This window comes from Pecten maximus, chromosome 18, assembly GCF_902652985.1.
Source record: "Pecten maximus chromosome 18, xPecMax1.1, whole genome shotgun sequence".
Lineage (NCBI taxonomy): Eukaryota > Metazoa > Mollusca > Bivalvia > Pectinida > Pectinidae > Pecten > Pecten maximus.
In genome coordinates, this window is record NC_047032.1 from 32,592,998 (window position 1) to 32,606,981 (window position 13,984).

General features: G+C 37.9%; 1 protein-coding gene across 1 annotated transcript; it reads left to right on the forward strand.

Annotated features, from left to right (window-relative positions):
- Positions 1-441: 441 nt before the first annotated feature.
- On the forward strand, positions 442-3,589 carry LOC117316915. Its single transcript, XM_033871693.1, has 3 exons — positions 442-558; positions 1,547-2,980; positions 3,336-3,589. Exons 2-3 carry the CDS (start codon positions 2,248-2,250, stop codon positions 3,542-3,544), a joined length of 942 nt encoding a protein of 313 aa, XP_033727584.1. The 5' UTR covers positions 442-558; positions 1,547-2,247; the 3' UTR covers positions 3,545-3,589.
- Positions 3,590-13,984: the final 10,395 nt, after the last annotated feature.

The following is a 13,984-nucleotide window of genomic DNA, read 5'->3' on the forward strand; positions in this document are numbered from 1 at the left end:
AAATCCGGTCAAACAAATGCTCCTACCCTGTGCTATAGGCACCTGTGAGCATGACATCTGGGCTATTTTTCAGGTTTGGTTATTTTTGTGGCTTAGAATTATTCCATGCTACAACTTACCACAAAGTAACTCTAAAGAAGAAATTGTTAGCATCTACATCAAATTATTTGTGATTTGAATACACTACATGTCCAAACAAACATTTTGGTATATAACATGAATATTTTTGTGCAATTTTTAAGCTATTTATTCGTGTTTGAAATTCAACATTATTCTGCTATATAGATGACCCTTAACCCACACCATATACAATACTGTGGTATAAACCGCTATGTTTCGAATGGATAGGCCACCTTTGACCAACACGTATGTGTGTATGTGTCGAGCCTCTATATTGATTTTAAATACCCCGCCCTCATTAAATGCTTACACATGTGTATTTGTATACGTGTGTTATATTTTTGTAAGGTGAACAAGATGGCGGATCGTAAACAACCTGGGACATGACATTTAAAATGATTTAATCGGACATTTTATTAGAATTCCAATCGGTGACCGGTAAGTTATACAATGTACATATCGATAAGTCCACAATCTGTGTGATTTAATCGTGTTTTATTCAAAGTGAGGCGGTAGATTACCACAGTTTACAGTCGGTATTGTTGACAAGAGGCGAAATTAAAACCCTCTAGATTATATATTATAGTGTCGTCGCCCTGGGTTGTCTATGTACGGAAACACCCGAGTATTTAACATCTTTGGATTGACTTGATAATCTGACTTGTACTTGTGTTGTATAAAAGATTTTCCTAGACCACATGCTAATTAATTTGATTAATGTCGAGGGTAAGGGTTCGGTACACCCTCACCCTGAAAAAAGTCAAAGTATTTGGCAAATATTAAATATAAAACTACGTCATATAGATGTGGTGTCTGTCTCGAACATATATAGGATCAGCAAAGGTTATGTTATAGGGTCAGACGGGCGTGGAATACCTTTAACGTATTCACCGTGTGTAACTTACAAAAATTAAAGTCTGGATCGACAATGCCTGAAATAGAATCAGACCATTAAACTAAGTATATATATACAATGTATATGTATATATATACAATGTATAGGTATATATACATTTGTACACCGTAACTTGATACAACAGGCTTTTCGGTTGACACACAAGGTACTGCCAAAACAGTGTATAGACGGACACTTGAACATGCATGTATTATAACTTACAGCAATGTCCTGTAAAACAAAGAAAAGGATAATATAGTATAATGTAATATGATATATTGTTATATAAAAAGATATACTATAATATAATGTAATATTATATAATGTTATATAAAAGGATATAATATCAGACATAACAAACAGTGAGAAGAAAACACTTTTATATTATATTTATTTTTATATTATTATTTATTTAAGCGTGTACAGTGCATTCATGTACATGTATATGCAGTGTTGGTGTATAGTTATTTTGTTTATATGTGGACGATGTTTATTTGTTTAACTATTCCTTGATTTTTGTTACTGTTGAAGGTGTGAAGTAAGAATATAATGGAGAATCCCCAACACCAACTGGAACATGTTTACTCTCAGACATTGAAATAATTCCCAGGAAATACGTGTTATGTTGAAGTGGTCGGACAACCCCGATCTTATATCACGTATGACGCACGATCACGGTACGGATATAAAGATTATTGGACGGAAAGATGATAAAATATAATCGTTGTTTTTCATCATTATAAGAGACGATTTCATAGTTCCATATCTTAAACATAATAGAGTCTAGAGACAGCTGTATATTGAGGGAGCTGGCTCCTTTAGGTGTAGGAGAAACTCAAGTCACGTGACTTATTGAGCATCAGGATAATTTGCTTTATGAACTAGTGATCGACGTATGACCTGTTGATATGTAGTGATAATCTAATATAAGGATAATCGGTTATAAGTAATTGAAATGGCATTGTTAGAAGGAATTATACATATGATCTACTGAAACAATGTTCCTTTTGATTACAAAGTTTAATTAGAGACATCTCTACACTGTAATTAGGTCATGGGTGTTTCGAAATAAAAAGAACTCGCTTATTACCTATATATGACTATACCAGAAGATAACCGTCAAATTCAGCGAATCTTTCAAATGGTCATCCTCCCACACCAGGAGACATTTCGTAGGACATACGTATACTAATCTCACAGTATCTGGTTTGACAGTGCCATGGCCCAGGTGAATGTGTCGCAGCCTTTTACGTGTAGTTATGTGCCGTATCTGGAATGACAGTGTCATGGCCCAGGTGAATGTGTCGCAGCCTTTCACGTGTAGTTATGTGCCGGATAAATGTGTCTGTGTAGCTTGTCAGAGAACCATCGACAGAGGTTGTCTCAGAATAGGCCTAGTCCGGGGTCAGGGGTCAGACACGCGGCTGGACTCGTACCACTCGTCATGTTTTTGGGAGAAATGTCCTTATAAACAACATGTTCGTGAGACAAGCCTTGACCGTTTGACATTCGTAGAGCTGTTCCATGGGTTTGAAGGCATGTTGTCGCACGACAGACTAAAACTGGAACAGGATGCATGTAAGCCTCCCGGAAAATTCAAACGGAAGCATCGCCATATCGGATTGGTTGCCAGTGGTACCGATGACGTCAGTCTTGACGGCGGAGACTATGAACTCGATGATAACACATTTGACTTAAGTAACTTAATTTGCGTACATGTATTCCGGTATAAACTTGATGTGTATGTAAGCATTCGGGAATATTTTAAACCTGTGAATGCTACAGTTGCCAAGGCAACAAAAACAGGCATTAGTTTGACGTCCAGACAGTGGAACACAGTTTGTCGGAAGCGATACGGAATCGATAGTGCATTAAAAGAGATCGGAGAGAGTCAGACGAAAACGAAAAATAAAGGAACTGATGCAATCAAAGACGATAATGTCGATGGCGGAGATGATGAAGAAAGTAAGTGTATATCGCATACTTAATATGACAATAAAACCAGGGTTACCTCCCCTGAATAGTTAAGCTAATATACATAAATTTATTGCTAATTAAGCCGGGTTTTTGTGTGTGTGTGGTTTTTTTTAATTTTCTCGGTGAGGCCTACGTGCATTTTGGCTCAAAGACTTGTATTCATGCTAAGTAGGTTGATAATGTATATCCGGACGGCTTGTCAGTAATGTATGTTTCTGATCATTCCTAGACTGGTAATCATTTCCTATCTTACACATTATACTTACAGGAATCAGCGAAAAGTTACTTTTCGCATAATGCAATTATTTCAGTTCGTTTATATACTCAACTTCTTTATTCACAGGTCAGGTCGTGTTTTCGTTGTCATGGAAACGACGAATTAGCATATTCCGAAAGCACAAAGAACCTGTTGTTGACATCCGGGACTTTTCGGAGGAAAAAACTTTCAAACCAGCAGGTCGGGGTATAACGCTATCCCGAACTCAATGGAACAAACTGAAATCATTGATTGATTGTGTGAATTATTCCGTGATTCTGCTTTCGAAAGAATGATACATGTATTAAAAGATTTAGTATGATTAAATTGAAATGCTGAAATCCTTGACTTATATTGAAGAACGTAGATACAGATATAAATGACAATGAAAAAAATAAAGAAAAGCAGTCGTTTAATTCTCTGAATATGTCAGTCATATCCTTGTCAAAACAAGAACAGTGGGGAATGCTGACATAATAACGAAACCGTTATTCTAACTCAAATACAACAGAGAATACCGACATAATAACGAAACCGTTATTCTAACTCAAATACAACAGAGAATACCGCCATAATAACAAATCAGTAATTCAAACTCAAAAACAATAGAAAATGTCGATATAATAACGAAACCGTGATTCTACGGTGAATTTTCGCTCCTGACATCACACCTCCAAATAACGTAATGACGTCAACATCGAACACCCCTGATATCATACAAAGTATACCTCCAAATAAGGTGATGACGTCAACATCGAACACCCCTGATATCACACAAAGTATACCTCGAAATAAGGTAATGATGTCAACATCGAACGCCCCTGATATCACACAAAGTATACCTCCAAATAAGGTAATGATGTCGACATCGAACACCCCTGATATCACCCAAAGTATACCTCCAAATAAGGTAATGACGTCAACATCGAACACCCCTGATATCACACAAAGTATACCTCCAAATAAGGTAATGACGTCAACATCGAACACCCCTGGTATCACCCAAAGTATACCTCCAAATAAGGTAATGATGTCGACATCGAACACCCCTGATATCACCCAAAGTATACCTCCAAATAAGGTAATGACGTCAACATCGAACACCCCTGATATCACACAAAGTATACCTCCAAATAAGGTAATGACGTCAACATCGAACACCCCTGGTATCACCCAAAGTATACCTCCAAATAAGGTAATGATGTCAACATCGAACACCCCTGGTATCACCCAAAGTATACCTCCAAATAAGGTGATGACGTCAACATCGAACACCCCTGATATCACACAAAGTATACCTCGAAATAAGGTAATGATGTCAACATCGAACGCCCCTGATATCACACAAAGTATACCTCCAAATAAGGTAATGATGTCGACATCGAACACCCCTGATATCACCCAAAGTATACCTCCAAATAAGGTAATGACGTCAACATCGAACACCCCTGATATCACACAAAGTATACCTCCAAATAAGGTAATGACGTCAACATCGAACACCCCTGGTATCACCCAAAGTATACCTCCAAATAAGGTAATGATGTCAACATCGAACACCCCTGGTATCACCCAAAGTATACCTCCAAATAAGGTAATGATATCAACATCGAACACCCCTGACATCACACAAAGTATACCTCCAAATAAGGTAATGATGTCGACATCGAACACCCCTGATATCATACAAAGTATACCTCCAAATAAGGTAATGATGTCAACATCGAACACCCCTGATATCATACAAAGTATACCTCCAAATAAGGTAATGATTTCAACATCGAACACCCCTGATATCATACAAAGTATACCTCCAAATATGGTAATGATGTCAACATCGAACACCCCTGACACCACACAAAGTATACCTCCAAATAAGGTAATGATGTCAACATCGAACACCCCTGACACCACACAAAGTATACCTCCAAATAAGGTGATGACGTCAACATCGAACGCCCCTGACATCACACAAAGTATACCTCCAAATAAGGTAATGATGTCGACATCGAACACCCCTGATATCACCCAAAGTATACCTCCAAATAAGGTAATGACGTCAACATCGAACACCCCTGATATCACACAAAGTATACCTCCAAATAAGGTAATGACGTCAACATCGAACACCCCTGGTATCACCCAAAGTATACCTCCAAATAAGGTAATGATGTCAACATCGAACACCCCTGGTATCACCCAAAGTATACCTCCAAATAAGGTAATGATATCAACATCGAACACCCCTGACATCACACAAAGTATACCTCCAAATAAGGTAATGATGTCGACATCGAACACCCCTGATATCATACAAAGTATACCTCCAAATAAGGTAATGATGTCGACATCGAACACCCCTGATATCATACAAAGTATACCTCCAAATAAGGTAATGATGTCGACATCGAACACCCCTGATATCATACAAAGTATACCTCCAAATAAGGTAATGATGTCAACATCGAACACCCCTGATATCATACAAAGTATACCTCCAAATAAGGTAATGATTTCAACGAAAACGAAAAATAAAGGAACTGATGCAATCAAAGACGATAATGTCGATGGCGGAGATGATGAAGAAAGTAAGTGTATATCGCATACTTAATATGACAATAAAACCAGGGTTACCTCCCCTGAATAGTTAAGGTAATATACATAAATTTATTGCTAATTAAGCCGGGTTTTTGTGTGTGTGTGTTTTTTTTTTAATTCTCTCGGTGAGGCCTACGTGCATTTTTGCTCAAAGACTTGTATTCATGCTAAGTAGGTTGATAATGTATATCCGGACGGCTTGTCAGTAATGTATGTTTCTGATCATTCCTAGACTGGTAATCAATTCCTATCTTACACATTATACTTACAGGAATCAGCGAAAAGTTACTTTTAGCATAATGCAATTATTTCAGTTCGTTTATATACTCAACTTCTTTATTCACAGGTCAGGTCGTGTTTTCGTTGTCATGGAAACGACGAATTAGCATATTCCGAAAGCACAAAGAACCTGTTGTTGACATCCGGGACTTTTCGGAGGAAAAAACTTTCAAACCAGCAGGTCGGGGTATAACGCTATCCCGAACTCAATGGAACAAACTGAAATCATTGATTGATTGTGTAAATTATTCCGTGGTTCTGCTTTCGAAAGAATGATACAATGTACATGTATTAAAAGATTTAGTATGATTAAAATGAAATGCTGAAATCCTTGACTTATATTGAAGAACGTAGATACAGATATAAATGACAATAAAAAAAATAAAGAAAAGCAGTCGTTTAATTTTCTGAATATGTCAGTCATATCCTTTCAAAACAAGAACAGCGGGGAATGCTGACATAATCACGAAACCGTTATTCTAACTCAAATACAACAGAGAATACCGACATAATAACGAAACCGTTATTCTAACTCAAATACAACAGAGAATACCGACATAATAACGAAACCGTTATTCTAACTCAAATACAACAGAGAATACCGACATAATCACGAAACCGTTATTCTAACTCAAATACAACAGAGAATACCGACATAATCACGAAACCGTTATTCTAACTCAAATACAACAGAGAATACCGACATAATCACGAAACCGTTATTCTAACTCAAATACAACAGAGAATACCGACATAATAACAAATCAGTAATTCAAACTCAAAAACAATACAAAATGTCGATATAATAACGAAACCGTGATTCTACGGTGATATTCGCTCCTGACATCACAAAAAGTATACCTTCAAATAAGGTAATGATGTCAACATCGAACACCCCTGATATCACACAAAGTATTCCTCCAAATAAGGTAATGATATCAACATCGAACACCCCTGATATCACACAAAGTATTCCTCCAACTAAGGTAATGATGTCAACATCGAACACCCCTGATATCACACAAAGTATACCTCCAAATAAGGTAATGATGTCGACATCGAACACCCCTGATATCACACAAAGTATACCTCCAAATAAGGTAATGATGTCGACATCATTACCTCCAAATAAGGTAATGATGTCGACATCGAACACCCCTGATATCATACAAAGTATACCTCCAAATAAGGTAATGATGTCAACATCGAACACCCCTGATATCATACAAAGTATACCTCCAAATAAGGTAATGATTTCAACATCGAACACCCCTGATATCATACAAAGTATACCTCCAAATATGGTAATGATGTCAACATCGAACACCCCTGACACCACACAAAGTATACCTCCAAATAAGGTAATGATGTCAACATCGAACACCCCTGACACCACACAAAGTATACCTCCAAATAAGGTGATGACGTCAACATCGAACGCCCCTGACATCACACAAAGTATACCTCCAAATAAGGTAATGATGTCGACATCGAACACCCCCGATATCACCCAAAGTATACCTCCAAATAAGGTAATGATGTCGACATCGAACACCCCTGATATCACACAAAGTATACCTCCAAATAAGGTAATGATGTCGACATCGAACACCCCTGAAACATCGAACACCCCTGATATCACACAAAGTATACCTCCAAATAAGGTCATGATGTCAACATCGAACACCCCTGATATCATACAAAGTATACCTCCAAATAAGGTCATGATGTCAACATCGAACACCCCTGATATCATACAAAGTATACCTCCAAATAAGGTAATGATGTCAACCGTAGCACTTTCCTTAGACCTGTGTTTTTTTTATCAACAAACATCTGTCAACTTGTCTGTCGATAGTCGACATCTGTCACATAAATCGCTATAGTTTGAACAAGTCGTTGAATTTTGAACCAATTAGTACAGTGGAACCTCTATAAACCGAACATGCACGGGACATGGATATTTGTTCGGTTTACAGAGGGTTCGGTTTTGAGAAGTTGATCGAAATGACCCGGTCGAATTCCGGATATAATTGACCCGACGATGTTTGTTACTAGATGGTAAAACCGGCACTAAGCTTACTGTACGTACGTTGACAATTCTTTTTTTTTTGAAGAATATGAATATCATGGAAGTAAATCAATGCATATATTGCAGATTATTAATAAATGAAAATGAATATAACCGTAGTTATATACAGTATTTGTACATGTAACTGCAATTTACGATCGACCTACATTCTGTTACGTACGACTGAAGCTTCGCCATGTGGTGGGGCCCGATAAGGGGTACATGTATTTGACACATTATAATAAAGAACAAACATTTTGAATAATTTAATATGTATTTTCAATGTCAAATAAACACAAACAACAAACTTGTGCATTTGCTTTCATAATGAAACGCATTGGAAAGAAAAGTCAAGTTCTTTGAAATAAAATATTTTACGTCTTACGATACTGTACACACTTATATTCTGCATAATGTAGTTAATCCAAGAATGAATGGCGCACAGACTTTATGTCACTTATGTATCGGGATAATATCTATAAATCACTAGACGTTCAATTATAACAAATCCCAACGAATTACGTGTATTGTATGAAACAAAAAAGTCACAAAGTCATATTGAACGAATAAATCCATGAAATGAAAAAAACAAAACACACAGGATTTTGTCAATGTCTAATGCCTCAGCAAAAAACGTGTCCAATGTAGACTGTTTCTTCTTACACTGTTCTCGCACCATGATATCTTCACTAAGCACACTTAAGTCCTGTGATATGTTCAGGAAACGATCGTCTTTACACAGCGCGTATTGTCGTAATCGTCCCGAGAACTCGGAAATCTCGGAAAGAGATAATGATGGCTGATCAAAAACAAATTGGACACTGGCTTCTTTTCAGTGTGTATATTTCTGACCCTGTAAAAACACCCACTTTGGGCCTCATTTATATTAAATGCGAAACTCCGGCTTTCTATAGCTCTACTTATATTGAGAAGATAAACAATCCGCCATGCTTCAATGAAGTGTGGTATTGTTTCATAATTATCGTGTTGATTATACCATGTACACTATCATCATAATACCCCTCGGGGTATGTATTGGATACCTTACAAATCACCTATATGTATACGCTGGTCACGACACATAATTAGTAGGTTTAACACAATACCCGTCACAGGTGTTGTTTCACGGTTGCACTGTACAAGTAAACATTGTGGATTGAGGAAGAAAGGTTGGTACTCTCTATAGTAAGATATCATACATCAGTGTGTGTTAACATCGTAAGGTACACGACTGATGTCTGTTGTCCTTGACTGACTATAGGGTATATACGGTCGAATAACAAAAAAGGCATTTGTTATTTAAAGTTAACACATCTTCGATATCCCTACAGATAATCTTGAAGGATGTTCCAATGTTTCTGTAACCCGTTCAACTCCCCTATAAAAGCATTGCTAACAGAAAGACGGCTTGATAGAAGATTGGGTCGTCAAACTCGACAAAGATCTTGTCAATGAGACCCTAACCCCGTAATAATTTTGCGATTTCATCTTTTGTGTATGTTTGCTGTGCCCGAACGTCGAGTGATAATGTCATATATAAAATATCATAATTGTTCTGCGTTGCTGTGTTAAGATCTGGAGGTGCAGATTTGTTTTAATCTACAACACGACGTTATTAGATTACTTATTAAAGGGCCATCTAAAAGCCATATTTCGCTACTCGGGCTGAAATTTTCGCAGATATCAATCAATTTCTAGTATTCATCATTTCCAATCACGAATGCTGCTTTTGTCACGTGATTTTCTAAAACTTTTGACATTGTGACAAAATGTTCGACAAGGTCTCTGTTACCTGATCTGAAAAGGACTTTGTTACCTGGTCTGACAAGGTCTCTGTTAACTTGTCTGACAAGGTCTTTATTAACTGGTCAGAGAAGGTCTTTGTTACCTGTTCTGACAAGCTCTCTGTTAACTGGTCTGACAAGGTATCTGGTAACTGGTCTGACAAGGTATCTGTTAACTGGTCTGACAAGGTATCTGTTAACTGGTCTGACAAGGTATCTGTTAACTGGTCTGACAAGGTATCTGTTAACTGGTCTGACAAGGTCTCTGTTAACTGGTCAGAGAAGGTCTTTGTTACCTGGTCTGACAAGGTATCTGTTAACTGGTCAGAGAAGGTCTCTTTTAACTGGTCTGACAAGTTATCTGTTACCTGGTCTGACAAGGTCTTTGTTAACTTGTCTGACAAGGTCTTTGTTAACTGATCAGAGGTCTCTGTTAACTGGTCTGACAAGGTATCTGTTAACTGGTCTGACAAGGTATCTGTTAACTGGTCTGACAAGGTATCTGTTAACTGGTCTGACAAGGTCTGTGTACCTGTTCTGACAAGGTATCTGTTAACTGGTCTGACAAGGTCTTTGTTACCTGGTCTGATAAGGACTTTGTACCTGGTCTGATAAGGACTTTGCACCTGGATAGATAAGGACTTTGTACCTGGTCTGATAAGGACTTTGTATCTGGTCTGACAAGGACTTTGTTCCTGGTGTGATAAGGACTTTGTACCTGGTCTGATAAGGACTTTGTACCTGGTCTGATAAGGACTTTGTATCTGGTCTGATAAGGATTTTGAGCGTTATCTGATAAGGACTATATCTGGTCTGATAAAGACTTTGTACCTGGTCTGATAAGGACTTTGTATCTGGTCTGACAAGGACTTTGTTCCTGGTGTGATAAGGACTTTGTTCCTGGTCTGATAAGGACTTTGTACCTGGTCTGATAAGGACTTTGTACCTGGTCTGATAAGGACTATACCTGGTCTGATAAGGACTTTGTATCTGGTCTGATAAGGACTTTGTATCTGGTCTGATAAGGATTTTGTGCCTTATCTGATAAGGACTATATCTGGTCTGATAAAGACTTTGTATCTGGTCTGATAAGGATTTTGTGCCTTGTCTGATAAGGAGTATACCTGGTCTGATAAGGACTTTGTACCTGGTCTGATAAGGACTATAGCTGGTCTGATAAGGACTATACCTGGTCTGATAAGTACTTTATACCTGGTCTGATAAAGACTTTGTACCTGGTCTGATAAGGACGTTGTACCTGGTCTGATAAGGACTATACCTAGTCTGATAAAGACTTTGTACCTGGTCTGAAAAAGACTTTGTACCTGGTCTGATAAGGATTTTGTACCTGGTCTGATAAGGACTATACCCGGTCTGGTCTGATACGGACTTTGTACCTGGTCTGATAAAGACTTTGTACCTGGTCTGATAAGGAATTTGTACCTGGTCTGACAAGGATTATACCTGGTCTGATAAGGACTTTGTACCTGGTCTGATAAGGACTTTGATACCTGGCCTGATAAGGACTATACCTGGCCTGACAAGGACTATACCTGGTCTGATAAGGACTTTGTACATGGTCTGATAAGGACTTTGTACCTGGTCTGATAAGGACTTTGATACCTGGACTGACAAGGACTATACCTGGTCTGATAAGGACTTTGATAGCTGGTCTGACAAGGACTATACCTGGTCTGATAAGGACTTTGATACCTGGCCTGACAAGGACTATACCTGGTCTGATAAGGACTTTGATACCTGGCCTGACAAGGACTATACCTGGTCTGATAAGGACTTTGATACCTGGCCTGATAAGGACTATACCTGGCCTGACAAGGACTTTGTACCTGGTCTGATAAGGACTATACCTTGTCTGATAAAGACTTTGTACCTGGTCTGATAAGGACTATACCTTGTCTGATAAAGACTTTGTACCTGGTCTGATAAGGACTTTGTATCTGGTCTGATAAGGACTTTGTATCTGGTCGTATAAAGACTTTGTACCTGGTCTGATAAGGACTTTGTATCTGGTCTGATAAGGATTTTGTGCCTTGTCTGATAAGGACTATACCTGGTCTGATAAGGACTATACCTGGTCTGACAAGGACTATACCTGGTCTGATAAGGACTTTGTACCTGGTCTGATAAGGACTTTGTACCTGGTCTGATAAGGACTATACCTGGTCTGATAAGGACTTTGTACCTGGTCTGACAAGGACTATACCTGGTCTGATCAGGACTTTGATACCTGGTCTGATAAGGACTATACCTGGCCTGACAAGGACTTTGATACCTGGTCTGACAAGGACTATACCTGGTCTGATAAGGACTTTGATACCTGGCCTGACAAGGACTTTGATACCTGGCCTGACAAGGACTTTGATACCTGGTCTGATAAGGACTTTGATACCTGGTCTGACAAGGACTATACCTGGTCTGATAAGGACTTTGATACCTGGCCTGACAAGGACTTTGATACCTGGCCTGACAAGGACTTTATCTGGTCTGATAAGGACTTTGTACCTGGTCTGATAAGGACTTTGATACCTGGTCTGATAAGGACTATACCTGGCCTGACAAGGACTTTGATACCTGGTCTGACAAGGACTTTGTACCTGGTCTGATAAGGACTTTGATACCTGGTCTGATAAGGACTATACCTGGCCTGACAAGGACTTTGATACCTGGCCTGACAAGGACTTTGTACCTGGTCTGATAAGGACTTTGATACCTGGTCTGATAAGGACTATACCTAGCCTGATAAGGACTTTGATACCTGGCCTGACAAGCGCTTCAATAATATCAACACAATAATCATTATATTCGGACAAAAGGTTGACACAGCTTGTTGACATGGTTGTAGCAATAGAATAGTGATTGTTAGGTTTGATTCGTCTACGTAGAACAGGTCAATACCGCTGTAATCGGAGAAATGTCCTGTGTTTCCTTGGTAACGGTTATCAAAGCGTTTAAGTTCAACCGTAAATTGTGGTCCAAACGGTCCTTACCTTTTTTGATATAATGTCGTGTTTTGTATGCATCATTTTGATTGTATGTTATTGTTATAGAATAAATGAACAAACCAATAGAAGTGAATACATTGTTATCTATTGCTTGGTTACATAGCCCACATTGTGTATCGTTTTCATGTAAATCATCATAACATCGCCTTTATCATGTTAAGTATTGTTTTATTATTTCATAAAAATCAGCGAACGATCCCCCAACAATATTTTAAAGAAAAAAAGATATAAGACTAAATGATTAAGTAAACGTAGAAAAATGGATCCGTTATGATATATCTTGAATACAACTAATAGATGAAAGTCTCATATTATTTTCAAACAGTTTCTGCGTCTTTTGTTTAAACACCAGTCAAGACACATCGATATAAACGCTGGCAGGTGAAACTGTCAAATTTCCGCGGTATAGATAATGACTATGTTAAGAGGTATTTAAGTCTAAATCAAATATATAGTACTAATTTTTGTATTTTACACTTTATGCTAAATCCCGATTCTGATTCCTCCCACGCGTTATGCTATTCCTCTATGTTTACCTAAAGAGATCGTGATGATAGACCACGCCAGGATGTCGATGTAGACAATTCTACTTAAACATTAGTGCTCCTCTTAGTCAAGATGTTTATATGTGGATGTTTCCGTATGCTGTCGGGTGTTTCCGTATAGATTATATATATTTTTTTATAGATCGACTATTTCCGTATGTTGTCGGGTATTCCGTATAGATTATATTATTTTTTTTATAGATCGACTATTTCCGTATGTTGTCGGGTGTTTCCGTATAGATTATATTATTTTTTGTTATAAATTGAATATTTCTCTCTATGCTGTCGGCTGTTTCCGTAAAGATTATATATTACATGTTTGCTATATATTTGAGTACTTCCGTATGTATGAATTACATGTACGTACACTGATTTTTATGTTTCAGTGTTTCATTAATGCTATCCAGTGTATATATTCGTCTGTTTATAGACAACA

Coding starts and splice junctions, on each gene's coding strand:
- LOC117316915 (XM_033871693.1), top strand. CDS start 2,248: ATGTGTCGCAGCCTTTTACGTGTAGTTATGTGCCGTATCTGGAATGAC. Junction 2,981..3,335: donor TGGCGGAGATGATGAAGAAA/GTAAGTGTATAT, acceptor CTTTATTCACAG/GTCAGGTCGTGTTTTCGTTG.